Below are 24,965 nucleotides of genomic sequence, written 5' to 3'. Positions count from 1 at the left end.
ACTAAACTGTTAACTGTTGTCACAACAAATTACAGTTACAGGACCGATCATGGCAATAGTACCAACAGGTATCAGTAGATGTCGCGACAAGCGAAGTTCTGGAATTAGAATGAATGGTAATTTCGATCTTTTATTTACTTTTTAGTTGCTGCCCTTAGACATGACTTACACATTAGAAGATATTGCAGTCCATGTTTCACAGCTGCTTGAGCACAGCACTACAGAACGGTGGGAGGGGGAACAGTGCTACCAGCTTGGCTTAGAACTAGAATGAGTTCAGGGAGAGGAGTGGTGCAAGGGCAGCAGATTATGTCATGCTGCCAACCAAGGGAAAGTATACAGTTTACTTTTACCTTTCAAAAAAACTTCTACCATGTTTAAACTGCAGTTTGCCTGGACCCATTTGTAGATCGACTTTAAAATTTAACAAATACTCAACAATGGTATTCATTTCTGCAGAGATGGTAAATGTCTGGATTGGAGCTAGTGGTGTACTTAAGTGATTCATGCGGCAATGTTGTCGAGACTCATCTTAACATATAATGAGAACGAAAGGAGGTGTGTCAGCTGCTGGTTCTACGCAGTCAATGAGTGTGTGGTGCACGGACGATGTATTTGGAAGCAAGAGACATTGTAACGTTCTCACATCCCCAAAAAAGCGAAATCTGGTTCGTATTCAGATAGAAACAGCTGTGTTCTCAGGTACCACGATAGCCACAACTTCATATATTGGAATGTATTCAGAAGGAACAGTCGAATATTTGTGACAAAGAAAATGATATTTAATAATACCACAGACGACATGGTTACTAAGAGAATTATCAGAATTTTCTAGGTGGATGCAGAGGCAATATCTAAGAAACTTTTAAGCAGGTGGCATTTCCTGATGTGAGCAAGAATTCTAAGTACTAACATTGACATCTTTAGTAATGAACTGTTTTTACATGGAGAAAGCAAGCCAAATGGTATGAGTGTTTCATAAAGGAAAGCGAAAATAGGCGTTTCCTTGGAGTCACAAGCCAGATTTAAAATACCTTCACTGAGTTCAGAAATCACTTCAGAAAAAAAGTAGGCCTCTTGAAAACGTGCATTAGGCAGGGAAGAATTGTGTCAACGAACATTCTAGGCGTAGAATGGTTCTACTATGTTCATTATTGTCAGTTATTACCCATTGTGTTTTACGTATTATTTAACAGGCACTGTGCGATTTTTCTTTCGAGAAATAGATGAGTACATAGCATACAAACCCCACAATGACGATTTTCTTCTTCTTACTGGCCATACCTTCTAACACAAACTACTTTTGAAATGCAAAAATGTACTAGAACAACTAAAATGTCTATAAAACGCCACACTGTACAACATACTTGTAGTAAAACGGTCAGAATTCCTTAAATTGGTCACCTATGGCCTCTAGCCTGTTGAGGAGCACTGCAGTCCTGGGCCCATAGATAAACCATGAAAATCCACTGCATTGCGCTACATACAAACAAACAAACCCGGCCTGCAGACAGATCGGTGAGACTAGGACCTGCACATCAGTGGGAACCAAATGGCTTTAGATCGGCAGGCCCGATCCATTACATATACCCACAGAAACGGCTTGTGGTTTTGGCCTATCACGGAAATCCACCCCGTGTGGCCAGCTATTCACGAGCCACAGGCAGCATGCTGATGAAATGAGACCACAGTGATCAATCCATGCAATAAACAATTTGTTCAAACACTCTGAGAATCAATAATAATGAGGATAGGTAGCAACTTGCCTTCAGATTATTGCTGACCCACAGACAGGCACAAAGGTTAGGCAATCACACCCTCGTAACAAAATTTTCAGTCATGTCTCTTGTCAGGAAACGAGAGAGCGCCCACACACGCACACACGCTGCCCTTGATTGGCAGCATGACATAATCTGCTGCCCTTGCACCACTCCTCTCCCTGAACTCATTCTAGTTCTAAGCCAAGCTGGTAGCACTGTTCCCCCTCCCACCGTTCTGTAGTGCTGTGCTCAAGCAGGAAAGGCAATCACACTCTCGCAACAAAATTTTCAGCCCCCCCCCCCCCCCCACACAAAATCACTCGGATAGAACGCATGCACACATGATCGCAACCTCGGCTGCTGTGTTTACAGTCTCTGAGAATCAGATCCAAACAAACCACCTCATGCTCCCTGTCTTGTTGGCAGCTGCTAGGCTAGCGACAAGAAGTGGCAGCACTGACTGCAAGCTGAGGGGAGTGGTAGGACGGGGAAAAACAGTAGTAATGACAGAGCAACATACTCAGCGGCAATCAGCCAGCGATGACGCACGAAACCTCAGTGTGAACAAACCATTTCATTTACCAAGACAAAAACGATATTTATGGAAAAATAAATTTATAAATCATAATTTATTGAAACTTTCCTGGCAGATCAGAAGTGTGTGCCGGACTGAGACTCAAACTCGGGACCTTTGCCTTTCGCGGGCAAGTGCTCTACCATCTGTATTTACTGCAAGAAATGAGAAGTCTTAATTCTGAAAGTGAAACACCTCTAAGTCATTCGTTTGCAAAAACTAAAAAATACTACAGATGACAGCCGGTTGAGAATTACACCTACCTAGAAATATTTAGCAAGTTTACGTTTCATTCAGAGAAATGTGGGCTTTCAAATTCCCTAAACTTAGTAGGTCTAGCGTTATTTTACATTATTTTTAATGCTAGACTAGCAGTAAATGATGTTTTGCATGGAATTTGCAAGGAGATTAATGTAGGAAATTATAAATCTTTGATTAAAATGTATGAATTTACTTAGTTAACACAGTTTTAAGGTTCTTTAACTGTAACAAAGTGTTAAAACATTCAAAATCTAAAAATTTTCAGAAATTCCCAATTTTTGGGAATTTTCCCGGGCCAAAGAAATATTCTCGGCAATATCCCCATTTTATAAGTTCCCTCCCACTGAGAACATACCCAGCCCACAGACCCATTCAAAAACGCTGAAGAAAATCTTAAGATACTCCGCCACTTCCCAAAATCTCATACAATGGATTTAATGGAGGAGCTTGGAACTTGTGTATAGTACAAACAGCAATGAGAAAATACTCTCAATGACAAACTAGATAGTGAATCAGTTAATTTCTTCAAACATTTCTCTTGTGTATGATAACTGTAACGATTTTCACAAATATTTTTTCATTAGCAAAAAAGAATTGTAATCACACACACAAACTTTGTGAAACAATGGTGGTGTTATATCTTTGTAGCATGTTTTGCAAAGGAACAGTAAGTGATTTGCTTGTGGGTGATGTTCCATATAACAGAGGCAGCACAATACCTATAAGTAGGTAAACAAAAATACCATTTGTAACATTAACATTTAAAAATATTCAGATTCATATTGTCCTACTTTCCAATTGCAGTCTAACCTAAAAAACACCGAAGAGAGGTAGAAAATCACACACACACACACACACACACACACACACACACACACACACACAAACATCACCAAACTATCATGTAAACAATTGCACTTGAAAATTAGAATATGTTGTCGAAACAAGTTGTGCTAAGTATGAAAAAAAAATAAGTAACTTCTGAAGTTTTCATTATTTAAATCAGGAATGACGCAGTTGCACACTTTCCTGACATGAAATTTAATATCTGCTTACTCCACTCCAGCTTTTGTATTACTGGAAATCCGGAGTTCAGACAAACTAGTTTGCAAGCTTTAATAAGAGGACAAACAAGTTGTGTCAAGAATACTGAAACAGCATTTCCACACTAAAAATATTAATGATATTGCCTAGTTAATTATTTTTCCACCTCCTCATCCAATCCATTTCCACACTTGGATGCACCAACCAACATATCAATATGGATATTTTTAGCACTGTCACACAACAAACTTCAACAAAATTCAAGCATTAATATTGCAGCGAAGTAAACTTTTCGTCTTCGAGTAATGTTCAAGTTACTATCCTATCCATAATTTCCTGATAACGAAGGAGGTTGTTTCAGCTCGAGTACAACCAGATACACATGAGCACAGGTGGGCAGGGGTGGCCAATGTTACAACTGGGCCATAGTGTACACTATCAGACTGCACCCACCAAGCGCACAAGAGCAGGGGTGGCCAAACAGCTCATGAATGAACAGAACATGCGCACTAGGGCTGTCTGCTATGTAGCCTGCAGAACCAGTGTCTCAGCATGTGTGTGACAAGGAGTGACTGAAGGTACCCTTGCACTATGGAATGGCATTTGAATTGCCTGTGGTAGAATTTTGTCAGATATATAAGAGACTTGTTGAAGTAACACATCAATACAATGGTGTCTGCTAAGAACTCTTGACTATTCCACGAATGAAATTCCCATTGCTTACTCATCATAAAATGAAAATTAATCCCTTGGAGTATCTTCCCACAATACCGTAATATATCAAACCAGGCTACAAAACCACTTTGAATTGTAGCTACCAGTTTCTATCTTCTTTGAATTTCATGTAGCATTATCACTGTTCCAATGAAGATTACTCCACAGAGAGCCTATTAAAAAGTTTGTGATATGCTAAACAAGTATCATTTCTATGACATGAGTACACTTTTCATTAACAGAAACAAATACATAAAGCATGCAATAAAGACTGAGTGCCTCAATTTATACATAGTTTTGTTACTTAACAGCTAATGTAAGTATAGTAGTAGGACCTAAATGTGGAAAAACAATAACTAGACCTATTTCGAGTGCTCCATATTTGTATCAATATCTTAGGATAATGACTTAACACGTAGTGTCATCATCATGAATACTCCCCGCTTAATATAAATTTGTATTATGTTTTCCTTTTTATTGTGAAATTAAACCTATATAAAATTCCAAATGTAAGCTATTGTACTACACTAACATTCATATGATTTATATATACATTGTTATGAGAATATAACCATCTTTACACTGTAATTTAACTTATTGACGAAGCTCATTGTATAAGAAAATACTGAACGGCTAATAAAGATTCTTATTCTTATTGCAGCAAAACAAGCAGGCCAATTTTAGAATACTTTTATTAACAATCATACTCCCAATACTAGCTTTAGGAATAGAACACAAATGAGTAAGCCATTTATCAGTTGAAATTTTTGGCTATCCCCAGGAGCTCATAACCTATTTCCTGTTTTCCACGTTTATTGCAAATTATGTGACATTTCTTAAACTCTAACATGCTACCTCAAGAGCTTTCCTTTGTTATTTTGCCACAATAACTACCTTCACTGCTAAATTTGCCAATTTATGTTGTTTGTCAGGGTGTATACGTGGACAAGGTAAAAAAATCCCGGATTTCCCGGTTAAAAATACACTATCTCCCGGGTGAAAACATTTTTTCCTAGTTAACTAACAGTATATTTTCTCTTGGAACTGTATAAGTCCTTTGTATGATTACGGTTCTATACACAGGAGTAGAATTTCCCAGCGCTTTATAAAACTAAACACAGGGAAAAAAAGGCGTTTTGGAAAGATCCTTAATGTGCAGCAACATATAAGCTTCATATTTTCGTATTACGAATGTAGAAATTCGAATTCCACCAAACACCGCATGTTACTTTCCGAAGCATTGAAATCGAGATTGCGAGGTGCTTCTGTGAGCAAGTCATAGCTCATGTCACATGATCTCGCCAGCCGATGACAGCGGGTATTTAGAGCTTGGACACGTGATGTAGTCAGCCAATAGCAACATCACTGTTACGTAGTGCGAATGTACAAACAGAGAAAGTTAATGGTTTACATTAATATACATAGTGTTGCTGCACGAAACACAAAGCTTTCACATATAATATTGGTCTGTAAGATTAATATGCTGCAAGAGAAGCTCAGCTTTCACATACAATGTTGGTCTTTTATGCGCGTATTACAATTTACGATATATCGCACAAATGTGATCGTAAAATTTTTAATAACGACTTAAATGTCTTATCTTCTGGGCTTGAAATTCATCTAAATGGCTCGTCACCAAAGAGTTGATTTTTAAATGAGGGTCAAACGCTCTGTGATTTAAGAAATTCATCGTACATTATCACACAGCTCCGTTGTAACTGCCAGAATGGCACTTTGATGGTAACGCTTTTCAAACCATCATTCGGAATATTTTCCCGCGACCTGTTAGAAATAGGTTCGTTTCCGCAGTTGCCAGAGAGCGCCCGATGACAGGCGTCCCCGCGATTGCACAGCTACGATATCGCAGGGAGCCTGTATGTTGGTACGTGTAAAACATTAACAGATCGTACATTATGTCATAGACGAAACAAAACACCAGAGGATACTCCAAGAGCATCAGAATTTCGAGACCCATACTAAAATGTCCACGTTTAAAGTGCACATTTGCATGTCCATATTCCCAGTTAAGTAGGCCACTCCCTAATATTAAGCTTTTCAATGTGGTTTTTGGGATGCAAATTTTCTTAGAGTACCAGTACTGTGCTATCTCACGTTTGGTTCTTTATTATGGCATAATGCCATATGTGCTAGAAGTTGATAACGTGCACTTAAAATGCTGCGAACAGTGTGTGGAATTAAAAACAAAATTTCTTTAGCAAACCGACAAAAATAACTTCATTGTTCTGCAAGGCAATTAATGCTTGCTTGACTATCAGAAAGGTGGAAATCAGAAATCTGTTTTGTTTTCATTTGACGTGAGAGCAGTAAACAAAGGGGAAACAGTAAAACCACCAAATGCAAACACAGGTCACGTGGAGACTACCCACTACCCCACTGTAACTCAGACTGCTCTGCGCATCAGCCCCAGATCTACGATATTTCCGAACCGGTGCAATACCCCGCCACTCCCTCGAGTGTTTGAGATAGTAAAAAAAAAAAAAAAAAAAAAAAAAAAGATTTTCAAAAATGTTCATTTTGTAGCGCACATCTTTCTGAAGAGTCTGATGCATAAAACGTGTGTTCGAGGAAATGTAAGACATGTTATTTGATCATAAGTGTGCCCAAGGGCAGTGCCTCGCCTCCTCACACAGCATTCTTCCATTGTATGTCACTGTACTTCGCTCTGTAGAATTGAAACGTGTATATTTTGTAATGGATGCCGTCAAACCATATTCAGGACAGTGGAAATTAAAATGTCCTGTGGTGCCTCTCCTGCTTACAATTTGCCAGTTTGAAATCTTGTCCCTCTTCCGAAAATTTGCACTCTTTATTCTCTATCAGCTAACAACTTGCTGCCCCGTGTGACACAAAATTAAATATAGGATACATAAACCTGGTAAAGACACGAGACAAGAAAGACAATACGCGTTTCTTCAATCCTTAGCTCCTAGAATTTCTCTCACTTTAATCTTGATACAGCTTTACACGACGTGCTTTCCTTTCTGCGAAAGAATCTATTATCTCATCGAAGTTCGTGAAATATTTTGCTACATGAAAAGTCGAAATGTCGTTGTCTAATACTGAAAAAGCTGTTACTGCAAATAGGACCCAAGACTGGTGTGATTTCCCGATCTGATTACGTCTTTTGTCACTCTTTGCTAGATAAAACGAAATAGGCCTGTCTAATACTGCAACAATTGTAATACACACCAAATAAACGAGACTGTTTTGGCACAAACTGTCTTTTTTGCAACGACAGACTATAATTCACAAAGTACCAATATCAAGTGCCTATTAGGCCTACTACAAGCAAAAAGCCTTATGTTAGGAAGTAGTTTCACACTTCATTCATATGCTCCAGTTTCTCAAGTATGAGATCGAAAAGTAGTAGTACGAAATTTTTATACAAACTTGGAATCGTCATATTGTTCCATAATTTATGTGATGTCCCCGTTTCTTCTCCTTCCTCGTTCTAACAGACAGACTTGTTAGCACTAGTTCTGTAATTGTTACTGCCAATGTCAATGCTTATTCGCAGGTTAACTCCACTAACTCTGCCAGAATCACCGGTTTAGTTATCCCGCGATTATTCTCCGGTTAGGTGTTGCTACATGTTCGTACAACGCGTATTCCGAGCTTCTTCCACAATAGATTTTAAAGCGACTGATAGATGGGTACTGTACAACTGGCCCCTATTAATATAGCGATCTGCCCAAAAATTTCCTGTCAAAATTTCATTTTCTTAGATACACCGTGAAGGTAATACGTAATCTTTCTTACCTGTTATTCGTTTATTTCCACTCCTGTAGTCTGAATCTATGGATTTAGCTAGTAATTATAACAATGCTCATCATTCGCGAACCCAATGAACCACACAATCAGACAGCGGTTGTCATCAACCATTCGGCTTTACTCCACTCAGCTCGTATAGCCCCTTTTGTCTGTAGGAAACTTTGTTTCTAGATGCGACGAGGATTCCCCCGACAGAGACATCACGTACACTATTTTTTTTTTTTTTTTTGTGGTTTTAGGGCGCACAACTTCAACGGTCATTAGTGCCCAGACTACATTAGGAATGCACCGCGAGGCACAAGTTTAAAACAGCAACTAAAAGGGAAAACACGATAATAGATCGACAGGCATAGGATTAAAAAAAAACCAGCATAATTAAATGTCCTTAGACAGGTTGGTCATTTTCATAAAATGACGAACACTAGCAGCTGCTCCTGGGTCATCCGCTAAAATGGCATCGAGAGTACATGGCAGGCCAAGATCAAGACGCAGTGGAGTAAAATCCTGACAGGACGTTAAAATGCGGCGGACCGCCAGCAAGTGCCCACATGGGCAGAATGGCGCCGGCACAGCCCTCAGCAGATGGCGATGGCTGAACCGGCAGTGTCCAATTCGTAACCGGGCCAAAACTACCTCCTCCCGCCGAGAGGGGCGTGAGGACGTCGTCCAAGCCGCGGGAAGAGGTTTCAAGTCCCGAAGTTTGTTGTCCATAAGTGCAGCCCAATCGACATGCCACAGCGATAAAATGCGACGACAAATGACCCTGCTACAATCTGATGAAGGGACACAACAAGAAGCTGTCCGAGGCTGGAGGACCGCAGCCTTGGCATCTGCAGCTTCGTTCCCAGGGATACCGACATGGCCAGGAACCCACATAAAGCTAACCGGAGAACCGTCGTCCACCAGCTGCTGAAGAGAGCGTTGAATCCGGTGCACGAAAAGGTGAACCGGATACGGATCACTGAGGCTCTGGATGGCGCTCAGGGAATCAGAGCAGATGACATAAGCAGAATGTCGGTGGCGGCAGATGTAAAGAACAGCCTGGTAGAGGGCAAAGAGCTCAGCTGTGAAGACCGAACAATGGCCATGGAGCCGGTATTTGAAACTTTGTGCCCCGACAATAAAAGAACAACCGACCCCGTCATTGGTCTTAGAGCCATCTGTATAAATGAAGGTCATATTAATGAACTTCGAACGGGAGCGGTATACCGAACCGAAATTAACCTCCTTTGGGAGCGAGCTGAGGTCAAGGTGAACGCGAACCTGAGGTGGCGTGTGGCTCTCGCCAACTCTAAAGGTTGCAGGGAGTGAAAAATCAAGGTGTTGAAGGAGGCGACGAAAGCGAACTCCAGGGGTAAGCAGGGCAGAGACATACAACCCGTATTGACGATCGAGGGAATCGTCAAAAAAGGAACGATAAGACGGGTGGTCGGGCATTGACAGTAGCCGACAGGCATACCGACAAAGCAGTATATCGCGCCGGTAGGGCAGTGGCAATTAACCGGCTTCAGTATGAAGACTCTCAACGGGACTAATATAAAATGCTCCGATCGCAAGACGTAAACCCCGATGTTGTATGGAGTTGAGGCGGCGTAAGATGGACAGCCATGCAGAGGAGTATACGAAGCTCCCATAATCCAGCTTTGAGCAGACGATCGACCGATATAGGTGAAGTAGGACGGTTCGATCCACTCCCCACGACATACCACTGAGAACACGGAGGACATTTAGTGAACGGGTACAACGGGCAGCCAAATAAGACATGTGGAGACCAGCTAAGTTTTCTGTCAAATGTAAGACCTAAAAATTTTGTTGTCTCCACGAATGGGAGAGCAACGGGACCGAGTCTTAAGGACGGTGGGAGAAACTCTTTGTAGCGCCAGAAGTTAATACAGACCGTCTTCTCGGCAGAAAAACTGAAGCCATTGGCGACACTCCAGGAGTAAAGACGGTCAAGAGAACGCTGAAGACAGCGCTCCAGGAAACATGTACGCTGCGCGTTGCAATAGATGGTAAAATTGGCCACGAAAAGGGAGCCCGATACATCAGCTGGGAGGCAATCCATTATTGGATTGATCGCTATGGCGAAGAGAGCGACGCTCAAAACTGAGCCCTGTGGCACCCCATTCTCCTGGCGAAAGGTGTCCGACAGGACAGAACCCACACGTACCCTGAACTGTCGATCCATTAAAAAGGAACGAATAAAAAGAGGGAGGCAACCGCGAAAGCCCCACGTATGCATGGTGCGGAGAATGCCCGCCCTCCAACAGGTGTCGTAAGCCTTCTCCAAATCAAAGAACACAGCCACGGTCGGGCGCTTCCGCAAGAAGTTATTCATAATGAAGGTTGACAAGGTAACCAGATGGTCAACAGCAGAGCGGTGCCTACGAAATCCACATTGTACAGTGGTAAGTAGGCGCCGAGATTCGAGCAGCCAAACCAAACGAGAGTGAACCATTTGCTCCATCACCTTACAGACACAGCTGGTAAGCGAGATGGGTCGATAACTGGAAGGCAAGTGCTTGTCCTTCCCCGGCTTAGGAATCGGTACAACAATAGACTCGCGCCAGCATGCGGGAACATGTCCCTCAATCCAGATGCGATTATAAATACGAAGAAGGAAACCTTTACCCGCAGGAGAAAGGTTCTTCAGAATCTGAATATGAATAGAATCAGGCCCTGGAGCGGAGGACCACGACCAGGCAAGTGCATTTTCGAGTTCCCGCATGGTGGAAGGGGCATTATAACTTTCACGATTCGAGGAGCGTAAGTTAGGTAGCCTAGCCTCCTCTGCCTGTTTTCGGGGGAGGAAGGCAGGGTGGTAATGAGCGGAGCTCGAAACCTCTGCGAAAAAGCGGCCGAAGGCATTGGAGATATCCTCAGGGGCCACAAGGACGTCATTCGCGACCGTCAAGCCAGAAACTGGTGAGTGGACCTTAGTGCCAGATAGACGGCGCAGGCTACCCCAGATAACAGAAGGAGTAAAACTGTTGAAGGTGCTTGTGAAAGCAGCCCAGCTGGCTTTCTTGCTTTCTTTAATAATACGACGGCATTGCGCACGTAATCTTATAATTGATACAATTCGCCACTGTAGGGTGGCGTTTAAAGGTGCGTAAAGCACGTCGACGAGCACGTAAAGCGTCTCCACATGCTGCGGTCCACCAGGGGACCGGTACGCAACGTGGAGAAGAAGTGGTGTGAGGGATGGAATATTCAGCAGCAGTGAGAATGACTTCCGTGAGGTGTGCGACCTGACTATCGCAGCTTGTGAAGGTTTGATCCTGAAAGGTCGCCCCGGAAGAGAAGAGCTCCCCAGTCGGCTTTGGAGATGTTCCAACTAGCTGAGCACGGACAGGGGGTATGATGCAGGAGAAGTGGTCGCTCAAATATGTATCAGAAAGGGCATACCACTCAAACCGGCGTGTACATATAGAGAGGTCTAAATGGGAATAGGTGTGAGATGTGTCCGAAAGAAAAGTAGGGGCGCCAGTATTGAGGCAGACAAGATTGAGCTGGTTGAAAAGGTCTGCTAACAGGGAGCCCCTCGGGCAGGATGCTGGAGAGGCCCAAAGGGGATGGTGGGCATTGAAGTCTCCAGTTGACAAAAATGGTGCAGGTAGCTGAGCAATAAGTTGAATCATGTCTGCCCTGGTAGCGGCAGACGACGATGGAGCGTAAACGGTACAAATAGAAAATGTAAAAGTGGGGAGAGTAATTCTGACGGCAACTGCCTGCAGGCCGGTGTGCAATGTGATGGGATCGTAGTAAATATCATCCCGGACCAGCAACATAACCCCTCCATGAGCCGGAATACCTACCACAGGGGGTAGGTCAAAACGCACAGAGGTGTAGTGTGCCAAGGCAATGTGATTGGATCGTAGTAAATATCATCCCGGACCAGCAACATAACCCCTCCATGAGCCGGAATACCTACCACAGAGGGTAGGTCAAAACGCACAGAGGTGTAGCGTGCCAAGGCAATGTGATCGCATGGGCGGAGCTTCGTTTCCTGGAGGGCTACGACAAGCGGACAGTGCAAGCGGAGCAGCTACTTCAAGTCCTCTCGGTTGGAGCGAATGCTGCGAATATTCCAGTGAATAAGTGCCATCGTGAGAAGAAAAGGAAGATGAAAGAAGGGGTCACCTCGAAGGCCGCTGAGGGCCTGGCTACGAGCAAGTACTGCCACCGCTATCAGTAGGCGGACTGTCATCGTCCATTGGTTCTACAGGTTAATCGGCCATCTCGTTAAGATGGCCGGGAGGAGGAGCTTCCTCTGCCGGTGGACGGCCAGATGTTCGGCTACCAGCGGTGCGACCAGGCGAAACGGATTACGGCCTGGGGCAGCAACTGCTGGGTGGCGCAGGAGAAGAAATGCGCCGTGGAGGAGAAGGAGAACTGTGCTTCCTATGAGCCTTCTTGGAAGGTCTTTTAGTGGAAGTACTGGTCGACGGCTGGGAGTGCGAGGTATGTAGGAAGTCTGCACGGGACGGTTCCTTCTTGAAGGCCCGTGCATCAGATTTCTGGGTCTTCGTCTTGGCAGAAGCTAATGAAGGTGCTTGTGTTGGAGGGGTGACGGGAGGAAGAGGAGACGTCAACCGCGCGATCTTAGCACTGGCCGAACGGACGACCGCGGTGCCGAAGGTCAGATCGCATGTCAGCATCGCCACCTCCCTGGTAGTCCGAGGAGAGGCGAGGACAGTACTGTCCTTTCCCGCTGGGAGCAGCGCGGGCTTCCTACTAGCAAATAGCTTGCGAGCAGCCGAGGTGGAGACTCTCTCTTTGACCCGAATTTCTTGGATACAGCGTTCTTCCTTGTAGATGGGACAGTCGCGAGAGGATGCTGCATGGTCATCCCGACAATTCACACAACGAGAAGACGGAGGTGGACAGTCACCCTCATGGGCATCCCTGCCACAAGTGACACATTTAGCTGCATTGGAACAAGACTGGCGAGTGTGATTAAAACACTGACGCTGGTAGCAGCGCGAAGGTGTCGGGACATAGGGGCGAACAGAAGTAGCCTCGTATCCTGCTTTGATACGCGACGGCAGCTGAACACTGTCAAAGGTCAAGAAAAGTGTCCGGGTCGGTACAAGGTCATTGTTGACCTTTTTCATGACCCTATGGACAGCCGTCACGCGCTGCTCAGCGAGGAAAGACTGAATCTCCTCGTCAGTCAATCCGTCAAGTGATCGAGTATAGACCACACCACGAGACAAATTCAAAGTGCGGTGAGCCTCCACCCGGACAGGGAACGTGTACAGGAGTGTGGCCCGAAGCAGTTTTTGTGCCTGAAAGGCGCTCTCAGTTTCTAGTAATAAGGTACCGTTACGCAACCTGGTACAAAATTTGACAGATCTGGCTATTGGCATCTGCGCCCTTCTGGATAACGAAAGGGTTGACAGAGGAAAAATCCTTTCTGTCCTCAGATCGAGAAACTACGAAGAACTGTGAGGCACTGTGAGGCAGACGGTAGTACTTTTGTCACTGGTGGCTGGTCAAGTTTCCGTTTTTGGGCAGAAGTCGAGAGAGATGGAGAGAAATCCATTGCGGAGGAATCCCCCATGATTGCCAGCGTCTCCGATGGCGCGCTCCTTCCTTGTGGGGACCCTCGCAGAGGGCACTTCCGCCTTAGGTGAATGTTTACACCTCAGGTCACACCTCCCGAGAAACAGACGGAGGGACCAATCGGCATGGTCAGAAGGTATCAGCTCAGGCAATCACCCCTCCCTGGGCCTGGCCTTTACCAGGGGGTACATGCGTGCCTTACTTGTCTACCCAGGGCGGGGAATTACGCGTTACCCCGTCACCGGCTGCACGTGGGTCGGCCTTCAGGTGCGCACAGGGAGGAAGGAAGAAGAGGAAAAAGAAGAGAGAGAGGACAGACTGTCTCAAACGCCGAGGCGGAGACCAGAGAAGGCAAGGATAAGAAGGCAAGGAGAAGAAGGCAAGGAGAAGAAGGCAAGGAGAAGAAGGCAAGGAGAAGAAGGCAAGGAGAAGAAGGCAAGGAGAAGAAGGCAAGGAGAAGAAGGCAAGGAGAAGAAGGCAAGGAGAAGAAGGCAAGGAGAAGAAGGCAAGGAGAAGAAGGCAAGGAGAAGAAGGCAAGGAGAAGAAGGCAAGGAGAAGAAGGCAAGGAGAAGAAGGCAAGGAGAAGAAGGCAAGGAGAAGAAGGCAAGGAGAAGAAGGCAAGGAGAAGAAGGCAAGGAGAAGAAGGCAAGGAGAAGAAGGCAAGGAGAAGAAGGCAAGGAGAAGAAGGCAAGGAGAAGAAGGCAAGGAGAAGAAGGCAAGGAGAAGAAGGCAAGGAGAAGAAGGCAAGGAGAAGAAGGCAAGGAGAAGAAGGCAAGGAGAAGAAGGCAAGGAGAAGAAGGCAAGGAGAAGAAGGCAAGGAGAAGAAGGCAAGGAGAAGAAGGCAAGGAGAAGAAGGCAAGGAGAAGAAGGCAAGGAGAAGAAGGCAAGGAGAAGAAGGCAAGGAGAAGAAGGCAAGGAGAAGAAGGCAAGGAGAAGAAGGCAAGGAGAAGAAGGCAAGGAGAAGAAGGCAAGGAGAAGAAGGCAAGGAGAAGAAGGCAAGGAGAAGAAGGCAAGGAGAAGAAGGCAAGGAGAAGAAGGCAAGGAGAAGAAGGCAAGGAGAAGAAGGCAAGGAGAAGAAGGCAAGGAGAAGAAGGCAAGGAGAAGAAGGCAAGGAGAAGAAGGCAAGGAGAAGAAGGCAAGGAGAAGAAGGCAAGGAGAAGAAGGCAAGGAGAAGAAGGCAAGGAGAAGAAGGCAAGGAGAAGAAGGCAAGGAGAAGAAGGCAAGGAGAAGAAGGCAAGGAGAAGAAGGCAAGGGAAAGAGTAAGGAAGACAGTGAGATGCAGAAGAGCAAAGAAAGGAACCAACCGAAGGAAGGAAGAAACGAGAAGTGAAAAAGCAAAATGACCGCAAATAGAGGTCGTGGAACCGTCCGTCTCCGGACGCAGGCGCTAACTACCCCCTTGAGGGGGAGGGACTCCTTTTAGTCACCTCTTACGACAGGCAGGAATACCTCGGGCCTATTCTAATCCCCGGACCCGCAGGGGGAGTGTACACTATGAACACATTCACAAATCAACTTACGATTGATTCAGAAATCAACTTAGAATGTGTTCAAAAATGTTCAAAAACTGACAGGGGTGCATTTCAAAGTCATATGAATAATCGATAGACTAACGAGCGCTGGATGCTAGTCGCTTTGTGAAACAAGGTTCTTTCCCTTAATAGTATGAATTTGCCCCCCACCCCTCCTAGAACTGGGCCTGCTGCGCATGCAAGAATCTAGCAGCTTGGGCACTCCAGTAAAATTTACCCGGTAGCATCTAGCTGCTTGCTGCGACTGCTTATTACACAGCCAACAGCCACATTTCTGTAGCCAGAAGCGGGACAAGGTACTACTCAACTGCGCATGCGCATGATCCCGCTCGTAACTGCTAAAACGAATCTAATGTAAACAGTTGTGACGTCACGCTTATCAGAGGCAATGTGTTGTTACGGAACATTGCATAGTCTTCCTAAGGCCTTTGACACATTTTGTTGGCAGACGCTTTTATGAGCACTGGTTTGTTGCTGTATATGGCGCATCTCCTTTGCAATTTAAGTTTCATTTTCGTTTTTCTCTCGTTCATGTTTTATTGTTGCAGTATCATTCTGAAATAGTGGTATAAAATAATATCATTTGTAAGAGTATCGGTTCTTGCTAGTCAAAATTACATAAATTTTACTGAAAATGGAAACAATGAAAACTTCCCAGAATTCTAAAAAACTTCCCGAATTTTTCCCGGTTTTCTCCCGGATGAAAAAATTCCTGGGTTTTTCCCAGATCTCCCGGTTGTCCTGGGTTGTATACACCCTGTTTGTGTTCTCCTCCTTACTTCAATTCAGTACTTAATTTGCACACAATTTTTTTGTCTTTTCTACTATCACTCAGAGTTTAGACTTTTGAAGGTTTTCAGATTTCTCCATTTCATTCACAATAAATATGCAATACCCAAACATTTCAGGACTGTATCAAATGCAATGAGGATATCAAAATATAACCATGTACACAGAGATTACCAGTCGAATTTATAATGCAAACAGGTGTACTTATTAATGATACTTCCTGATTTCTCACCTGTTTATTGGCAAATATCAGCAAAACTGCATCCCTCAACTCATCTTCTGCTAGCATTCTCATCAGTTCTTCTCGAGCTTCTCCAATACGTTCTCTGTCATTGCTATCTACCACAAAAATTAGTCCCTGAAAAATGGAAACATTACTGCACACACTGTATTAAATGAGCAATCAAACAAATAATTCTTGCAATTACTGTCTACAGGAACTGTGGCTATATATTTACATATTAACAAATAAATATGTTAACAGCTTGACTCAGTCCCGTCTTGAAGTTCACCAGCACAGACTTCTGGTCCTTAGGGAACATGGAATCATCACAGTCAAGCTGCCTCATAAGTAACATCTCATGACGTTTATTTAGAACCCTGATACACACAAGCCCCTACATAACAGTTTGCAACCATCACACAAACATTTGTTGGCCAAAGCAGACAAGCTAAAGAATCATAGTAACCCTATCCGAAGTAGATTGAAACACCATCCCCAGCTTCAACTAAATTAATATCAATTAATTGTTTAAATACAGGAACACTTCAGGAAGGAAAGGTGCCATTGCAGATGAAGGAAGAAAAGTATCTGAACCCGTCCCTTGTGGTCTACCAGCCAACTGTGTCATACAACTAATAATTTAATCTACTGTATTTACTTGAATCTAAGCCGCACTTTTTTTCCGGTTTTTGTAATCCAAAAAACCGCCTGCGGCTTAGAATCGAGTGCAAAGCAAGCGGAAGTTCTGCCGTCGAATGTATGTCGCACTACACAGGCATGCTTTGTAGGCACAAAGATAAATACTGGCGCCAAAACCTCTGCGTCAGTAAATAAATTAAAAAAAAAAAAAAGTGGATGATGAGATTTTTTTCTCCGCCCCGAGCTTCGACCACTGCATTCTCATACATTGTCCAACGAAGTAAATATAAATTCCGTATTGTTCATCTTCGAATGTAGCAGAATTACAATGTACTACGAAAATCCGACTGGCAAGACTGTTTGGGATGTTTGTCAATATGGCCAACTCTACGTTCTGAATGTTTCCCTACCTGTGAGAAGTGATGGTTGCTAATAAGAACCTGATGAAAAGTGAATCACATACAGTATTCTCTTCACCATAAAAATAACATGAATATAAACATTTTGCCATGTATTCTTTCGTGTTTGCTGCTATATCATTTAAATCCTGTCTGCCTAATAAACTACGAAACTAGAGTGAGACAACAGCAAACGCGGAAGAATATACGTATCGTGTCATGTTTGTACCCGTATTATTCTTATGCCTAATAGTGATACAGTCAGAAATGAAGCACGGCAACTGACTAGATTTTTAAATCTAAGATGACTAATTTCTGTGCAGAATTTGATGTACTAAAGAAGCGGCTGCAAAGATTTGCAAACGGAGAAAAATTTTTGCCTAACTCTCGTTCAGAACATGTTCTATCATACACAGTCTATTATTTGGTTCTTGGTGATCATTATCAAAGAAAGCAGCAGTGTAAGTAACAACAAATAGCATTCTCTTGCCATTGTTTCGCTAATGAGACGATTCCTCTCTCTCTCTTTTTTTTTTTCTCTTTTTTTTTGTAAGCGGCTGTAGCACGCACAAAAGCAAGCCATGCCGCGAGCGGTGACATGCCGTAGACACTCACTATCAGAATGCAACAAACAATGCATGACACAGTACAGTAATGCATTTTCAGCTTAGAGTGACGTAAACACCTATAACAAAGAGAACGGCACTTATCAGATCAAAGCGAAATAAGCAACTGATTCAAACCAGACGAAGCACGAGAAAAAGAAAGAGTACCCGTATAAATACGGACGGAGCGTCTGACGCATAGCAATGGCTACCTGGTAGAGCTTAACTGCTAAGCTTACGACTCGAACCAAAGTACTGTAGGTGTATAGTCATTCATTCGACCTAAATTGTCTCTCATATTGCAATGGACCAACTTTGTTTCAATTTGGAGGTGAGGCGTCACACTTTTCTCTCCCCTTGAATTTCGAGTCTCAAATTTCAGGTGCGGCTTAGATTCAGGAAATTTTTTTTCCTTGATTTCAAGTCTCATTATTCAGGTGCGGCTTAGATTCGAGTAAATACGGTATGCAGCAATGTAACAGCTTGGTTCCCAAAATTTATTTCTGGTACTTTTGAGGAATCTTACCTCCCCTTCTTCTCCCCCATATAACCCTAACACTTTTGGTCCAATTTGTCAAATGCACCCATTACAGTAATACCATTCCAGAGGCAAGACATGTATCACTATTTTTATTAACAAATTATATTCACAACCAAAACTTGTAAATTAAGAAAGCGCAGTATCATAAAATGACAACTATAATTTTAGTTAAAATTACATAGGTTATATTTTTATTTTGCAAGGAGACAAAAAGTACATCCTGCATGTAACTGCGATCCCAGTGATTTCACAAGAGCAAATACCTGCTCCAAATACAGTATTTGATGGATCATCATCCTGCCATAGAGATGCACAGACTTCCAAAGAAATGTTACATTAACAACAGACTTGCTATAGGACAAAATAAAAACTTCGGAAAAATTACTGTGACACTTGTACACTCAAAAGTACAGAAATTACTTATAAAAATGTGGTGTAGCAATCTGGCTTTCAAAGTAATTAGGAGAGAGTGGAGAAATCTGAAAATGATGACCAGCATACAGGAAGAAATAGTTACACTGCAATTGTGACACCCCAATGCAGGATGCAGATCAAGGGATAAATGTTTATTGCCTGAAGAGAATAAAATATTTAAACTTTGCAACGAATTAATATAGACTACAAAGGGCGACACAAATGAAGACTACTACAGCAAATCTGTTTTTCCATGAAGAATTGTCAAAAAAGGTTTTGTTCATAGCAACAAAGTAAACAACAAATTAACGAAAAACTGTGCTACAGGCAACTATCACAAAGAAATTTTGTGTTTACTATACTTTAGTGGAGGCCATGACATTATCCAACACAAGATTTTTAAACATCGACAGAATGGAATAAAGGCAACCAAGTGCTTTGGCAGACAGCGACAAATGGCAGTGGATAATTTGTGGCTACATAGCAATTTCCTGATTGGGAGACAGCTGAGCCCTAACATCACGACCAACAAGTTAAACAAACATATAGCTAAGTGCCATCAGCCAGACAAAAAATATTTTACTTAAAGACAACTATACTGAATTTAAAAAGAAGAATTACATTCTGAGTTAATGAAGCAATGAGATTTAGTTAAGGATGAAGGAAACGAACATTCTGGAGATGTAAATATGGATCTAAAACCCACTAAACCTGACAATACAAGTGCATATTCAGCAATATATTGCCAATTGAGAGCAGTATACTTTGAGACTACAAAAAATTTAAAAACAATAAAAACATGGTTTTCATTCATTGTTGACTTATGAAGACACTTATTAAAGAGGTACTGATGTGTAAATAGAGCCTGGAACCTAACAATACTGAATATAACACCGCTGTCAAAAGGTGTGTGTATAGTCCGATTACAATTATGTGACAGTTAACAGTTAATGCATTTGAGCTGGTTTCTTCCGATCACCGAGCTCAATGTCACATCAGAAACATTTGTTGTTGTCAAACTGCCACAGCAATTTGTTAGTTCACTTCCAATTCCTCATCTGGCATTCTTTCTTGATGTGTAGCACAAGCATGCACGATGCTAACGAACACACACATTTCACACACAGCACTATCTAAACACTACTGGATACTTTCGCACAAGACTTTATTCAGCCTCACATATGCAGTTATCAATCACAGAGATTGGGTTCAATTAGATAAGCTTTGCACAACACTGTGTGAAACCAAAGATTTTGCAGCCTGCAATTCAAACGATGACGTATGGAGCTTATGGGTGCTCAATGGCAGGGTCATCAGCACCCTCACACTTATCAAAACAAACGACTGCAGTTATAACCTCTAAAATTGTTCCAACACTCGTGATCGAATCGAGCAACTGATCACTCTACCTTACACCTGTAAAACAATGGAGAAAGAGTAACAGAAGCTACACGTAAGACTAAAACAAAAGTAAAAAGGCAAAGGAGCTAAAAGACAGGACCAGGCAAATGTGGCTGGCTGACCTCTTACAAAACTATGGGTGAGCCGTCACCCTGTTAACACATTAAAACCAGTGCCCTAAAATGTTGGGAAAATTTTGGACAGTTCACAAAACTGTCAAATGAGAAGCACATTAGTTTGACCATTATTTAAAAGATAGGGCAGATCCCTCGTCAAATCTGCCACGGCCTGCTGGTAAGAAAATAAACACAGTCAAATAAAATGTAGCGCACAGTTACCTGTACACCACAAGATCCACACTTTGGAGAAGCCTCTCACTGGAGAAAGGGGCCATTCGTCATAAGGCAGTCGCCTCTGCTAAGATGAGTAAGGAAGACCTCGTCCTAGTGACATGGCTGGAAGGAGTTACACTATGGCCACATTGTGGGCTTTACTAGACGGAGTTTTTGTCTGTCACTTCCAACCACTGATCCTCCCACTGATGCACGACACTGGACCTTAACAGCAAGTTTATAGCATGCAGAGCGATGGCACAGTGAAATACCTGAGGATCACAATGTACCTCCTTGGCTGCTAGATCTGCCATTTTGTTCCCCTCAAGAACCATGTGCCCTGATGCTAAGCAGAAAGAAACCTCTTTCCCCAGTCATAGTTTGAAGAGGGCATCCTGGATATTCTAGAGTTTTATATGCTGGATGCAAACATTGGAGAGAGTAAAGGGCACTCAGAGAATCTGAACAGACAGGAAATTTAACAGTGGAAGAATGTCATCTTTTCCAGTGCCCACAAGCTCGCATATAATTCGTCATTAAACATAGTAAAATCTTGAGGCAGTTGGACCTTGAGGACATGATCCGGGAAAGCAACAGGGCAACCAACATAGTCCCCATGTTTTGACCCGTCTGTAAAGACAGCTACACAGTAGTTGCACTATGATAAAAAGTCAGAAATATCATGTGGAAAACAAAAGCAGGAGTGCAATCTCTTCTGTAGTACACCAAATCTAAAATTACCCTAGGGCTCTGCAGTAACCAAGGCAGCAGATGGTTAAAACCCTGGATTTGGGGTTGTGCTTGCGTCACACAAAGTGACTCCAGCACACGATACACGCAAATCCCAAACGGCATTACGGCTCATGGACGTTTGGAGAAAAGGCGTTCCAGAGGCGGACGAGCAACAGTATGGTATGCAAGTGAAGTTTGAGCTGCAAGTAACTTACATCCCTGACATATCACGAGGAGCTGCCATCAGATGATGGGACTGGTCCTGCAAGCACACGTGGCCACTCTAATACTCTCATGATGGACAGTGCCTGATCTTCAAACAAGGAAGCCTCACCAATCCAAACAGTGCAAATCCACAAAAGCCCAATAAAACTGAAGCACATGCGCACTGCCTGCTCCGTAAGACACTGGCTATGGAACTTTAATATGTGTGATGCAGGGACGGCCACGGCGTGCCAAACTGCATGCGTGTATAGATGTGCTGCACGCGTGCCTTTCAAGGCTCGGTCTGCCTCGCCACTAGTTGACTTTCCTCAGTCTTTCGCGGCACTGCTTGACACGGCGCGACATTAGACTAGCTGTGCGATGCGACATCTTTTCATCCAGCATATGGTGCTTTAGTTGATTCGTAGTGGCAGCCATATTTATTCCTCACTATTTGTTAGCGATTCGTAGGAAGTTTATAAGTACTGCACAGTGGTTGTTGCAATGGAACACATGCTCACAAAGAGGCGGGGTAGTGACAACGTCACAAGCCTTCAGAGCTGAATGGGAATTGCAATATATTTTCGAAGAGAAGGATGAAAATTCTCAATGTCTATTATGTAGTCACATACTCGTCGGCCACCGCAAATTTGCAATAGAATGGCATTATAACACCACACACAAGGAACTTTATGATTTAGTTGGGGCTGACAGATCAAACAAGTTGGTGGAATTAAGAAGATTTAGTGTTATGCAGCGAGACGGACCAAACGTGAGTACCCCTTACAAATCTTTGTGTTTCTGATGTTTGTATTTGTACATATTTGTCGTTAGAATTCTAATTTATAGTTCACTCAATTTTTGTTTCCTTTTTTTAGCCCGCAACCGAACGTAGCGACCTGTCTTTAAGAGCAAGCTATAAAATAGCGCTCACAATTCCAAGAGCGACTAAGCCTTTCAGTGATGGTGATTTCATCAAGGAGTGTATTGTTGAGGCGACAGACCTCTTGACGCCACTGGAAGTAAAGAAGTTTAGTGAAATTAGTCTTTCCAGACAGACAATAGCTCGCCGCATAGCTGGTATGGCAGCAGATGTCTACAAGCAGTTAATTGATAGTGCCTGCAAGTTTATTGCATTCTCGATTGCTTTGGACGAGTCGAATGACATTTCAGACACAGCACAACTAGTGATTTATGTTCGTGCAGTAAACACAAATTTGCACGTGACAGAAGAACTGTTAGATTTAGTACCAATGAAGACACAACGAGAGGTTCCGACTTGCTAAAAGCAGTTGAAGCCGTTGGCCTGAATTGGAAAATGTTAGTTTCAGTCACCACGGATGTAGCGCCAGCAATGCAAGAGGCTCAAAATGGGCTTGTAGCATTGTTGCGTAAAAAACTAGGACGATCGACAGAAGATTTGTACGGAATTCATTGTTTTGTGCACCAAGAAGCTCTTTGTGCTAAATATGCAAATTTGGAGCACGTGATGAAGTTGGGTCACCACAGTAAATTTTTTGAAGTCACATGGCTTAGTACACCGTCAGTTTCAACAGTTTCCCATGGAACTGAACGAATAGTAAGGAGATGTTATTTACCACTGCGAAATACATTGGTTAAGTCGAGGGGCATGCCTCGAAAGATTTTTCAATTTAAAACTCGCTATTGCTGAGTTCCGGAAGGAAAAAGGAAAGGCACAGCCAAAATTAGAAGATCCAAAATGGATTGCAGACCTCACCTTTTTAATTGATCTGACTACACACTTGAACGCTCTCAATAAGACTTTGCAACGTGAGAAGCAGCTTATTTCTGATCTGATGGAAAAAGTGGATGCATTTAATAAGAAACTCGCATTGTGAAAGGAACAACTCATAACAAAGAATACCGCCCATTTCCCTATGTTCTCTAAAGTGAGAGAAAATGCAACTTCTGACAAATTCGTTTGTGTTGGAGGAACTACAGCCACAATTTTCTAAACGTTTTCAGAACATCTGTTTTTGAACTATTTTCTAGACCCTTTGCCGTTTCAGTTGAAAGTGCTCCAGTGCATTTGCAAATGGAATTGATCAATCTGCAGTGTAATTCCCATTTAAAGGACAATTTTTTTAATGTAAAAACTGTCCAGGAATTTTACGAAGGTTTTCCTCAGGAAGAGTTTCCCCGTCTCCACAATGAGGCTGCAAAAGTTATATCAATGTTTGGATCAACATACATGTGTGAAAGGTTTTTTTTCGATTATTAAACTAAATATGTCACGGTTACGTGGCAATCTGAGTGACAAAAATATGAGAAACTTTCTGCGTTTGTCCGTGTGCCGTCAGTTTGTGCCAGATATGAACTTCTATTATGTCTACAGCGAACCAAAAAAAATTAATGGTGATAATTTTGTTGTATTTGTCATATGTTTTGTTGAGAATTGTAGTTATTGCAAATTCTGTACAGTAGTTCCAGATAATAAAATTTGCTTGTTTCACATGTAGTTATTCCACATCGTACTGCATGTTGTAGACTACTTTTACATCCGTTTCTACATCTCAGCTTAAATGTTTTAAGAATTTTACGAGTGACGACGTGAGAAGCATGATATTGTTGGTGTAATGCAGCTTCAAACCCAGCGTTATTGTTATTTTTCTGTAGATGTACCAACAGCAAACAAAGATTCAGTATTGGGGTCATTCCACACCAAGTGGTCTAAAACTGAAAAAAGTTCCCACCATCATGGTCTCCAATTTTCGTCAAATTTTAACTGTAGCTTTAGTCAAGTGTTGAAGTAAGTTTCCCAAGATTTCAGGCCTCTAGCTGCAATAGCTGCTGATCTAGACCCCCTTGTCTGAAGTGTACTTAGTCCGTGTGCATGCAACAAAAAAAAAATGTCATATTTGGAGTCTAATAAAATCGAAACTAATTCATAAGAATGGTTAGTAAGATGCGACCCTGTACAGTTTTTTTTGCTGATTCCAACGAAATTATGTATAACATTACTCATGCAAACCCCGGTCAAATAACTCGACTCAAAGTATACTTCAAAATTTGTCGTGACACAACGCGACAAATTTTGACCAATATTAAGACTGCAATGATTTCCTTGCAGTTGAAGATATGGACTTGAACTTTTGGCCAAGCTTCATGCTTGTGCTAGACATAATGCAGCCGGATTTGCAATGATCCAGGCCATATGGTCGCCCTGCAGTATCTCTTCAAATTAGGCAGTGTCAGCACAAACGGTAAAATTTACCAAAGTTTCAAGCCAATTACTAAAAAATAGTTGGCCTGAATCTGCTTGTGAATAGTATCACCTAAAAGAGAAACTCTTGCTCTACAAGACTGACATTTGTTTTTTTTGCAACGCGACCATTAAGTACTCATTAACTCACATCAAAGTTGTTATATTTTGTATGCGCGATGCACTAATTTTTCTTCATTTCTAGGAATTTGAATCTTA

The 24,965-nt window shown here is 42.7% G+C and overlaps 1 protein-coding gene across 1 annotated transcript in view; it reads right to left on the bottom strand.

The window, feature by feature from the left end:
• LOC124605226 (ADP-ribosylation factor 1) overlaps nucleotides 1–24,965 on the bottom strand; it is a 59,961-nt gene that overhangs the window by 10,967 nt on the left and 24,029 nt on the right. The window contains exon 4 of the mRNA XM_047136777.1: nucleotides 16,267–16,392. Coding sequence (XP_046992733.1) covers nucleotides 16,267–16,392 — 126 coding nt within the window. The remainder of the gene's footprint in view (nucleotides 1–16,266; nucleotides 16,393–24,965) is intronic.

The sequence above is a fragment of the Schistocerca americana genome, chromosome 3 (genome assembly GCF_021461395.2).
Source record: "Schistocerca americana isolate TAMUIC-IGC-003095 chromosome 3, iqSchAmer2.1, whole genome shotgun sequence".
NCBI classification, from domain to species: domain Eukaryota; kingdom Metazoa; phylum Arthropoda; class Insecta; order Orthoptera; family Acrididae; genus Schistocerca; species Schistocerca americana.
This window is presented reverse-complemented; position numbering and strand designations above follow the sequence as displayed.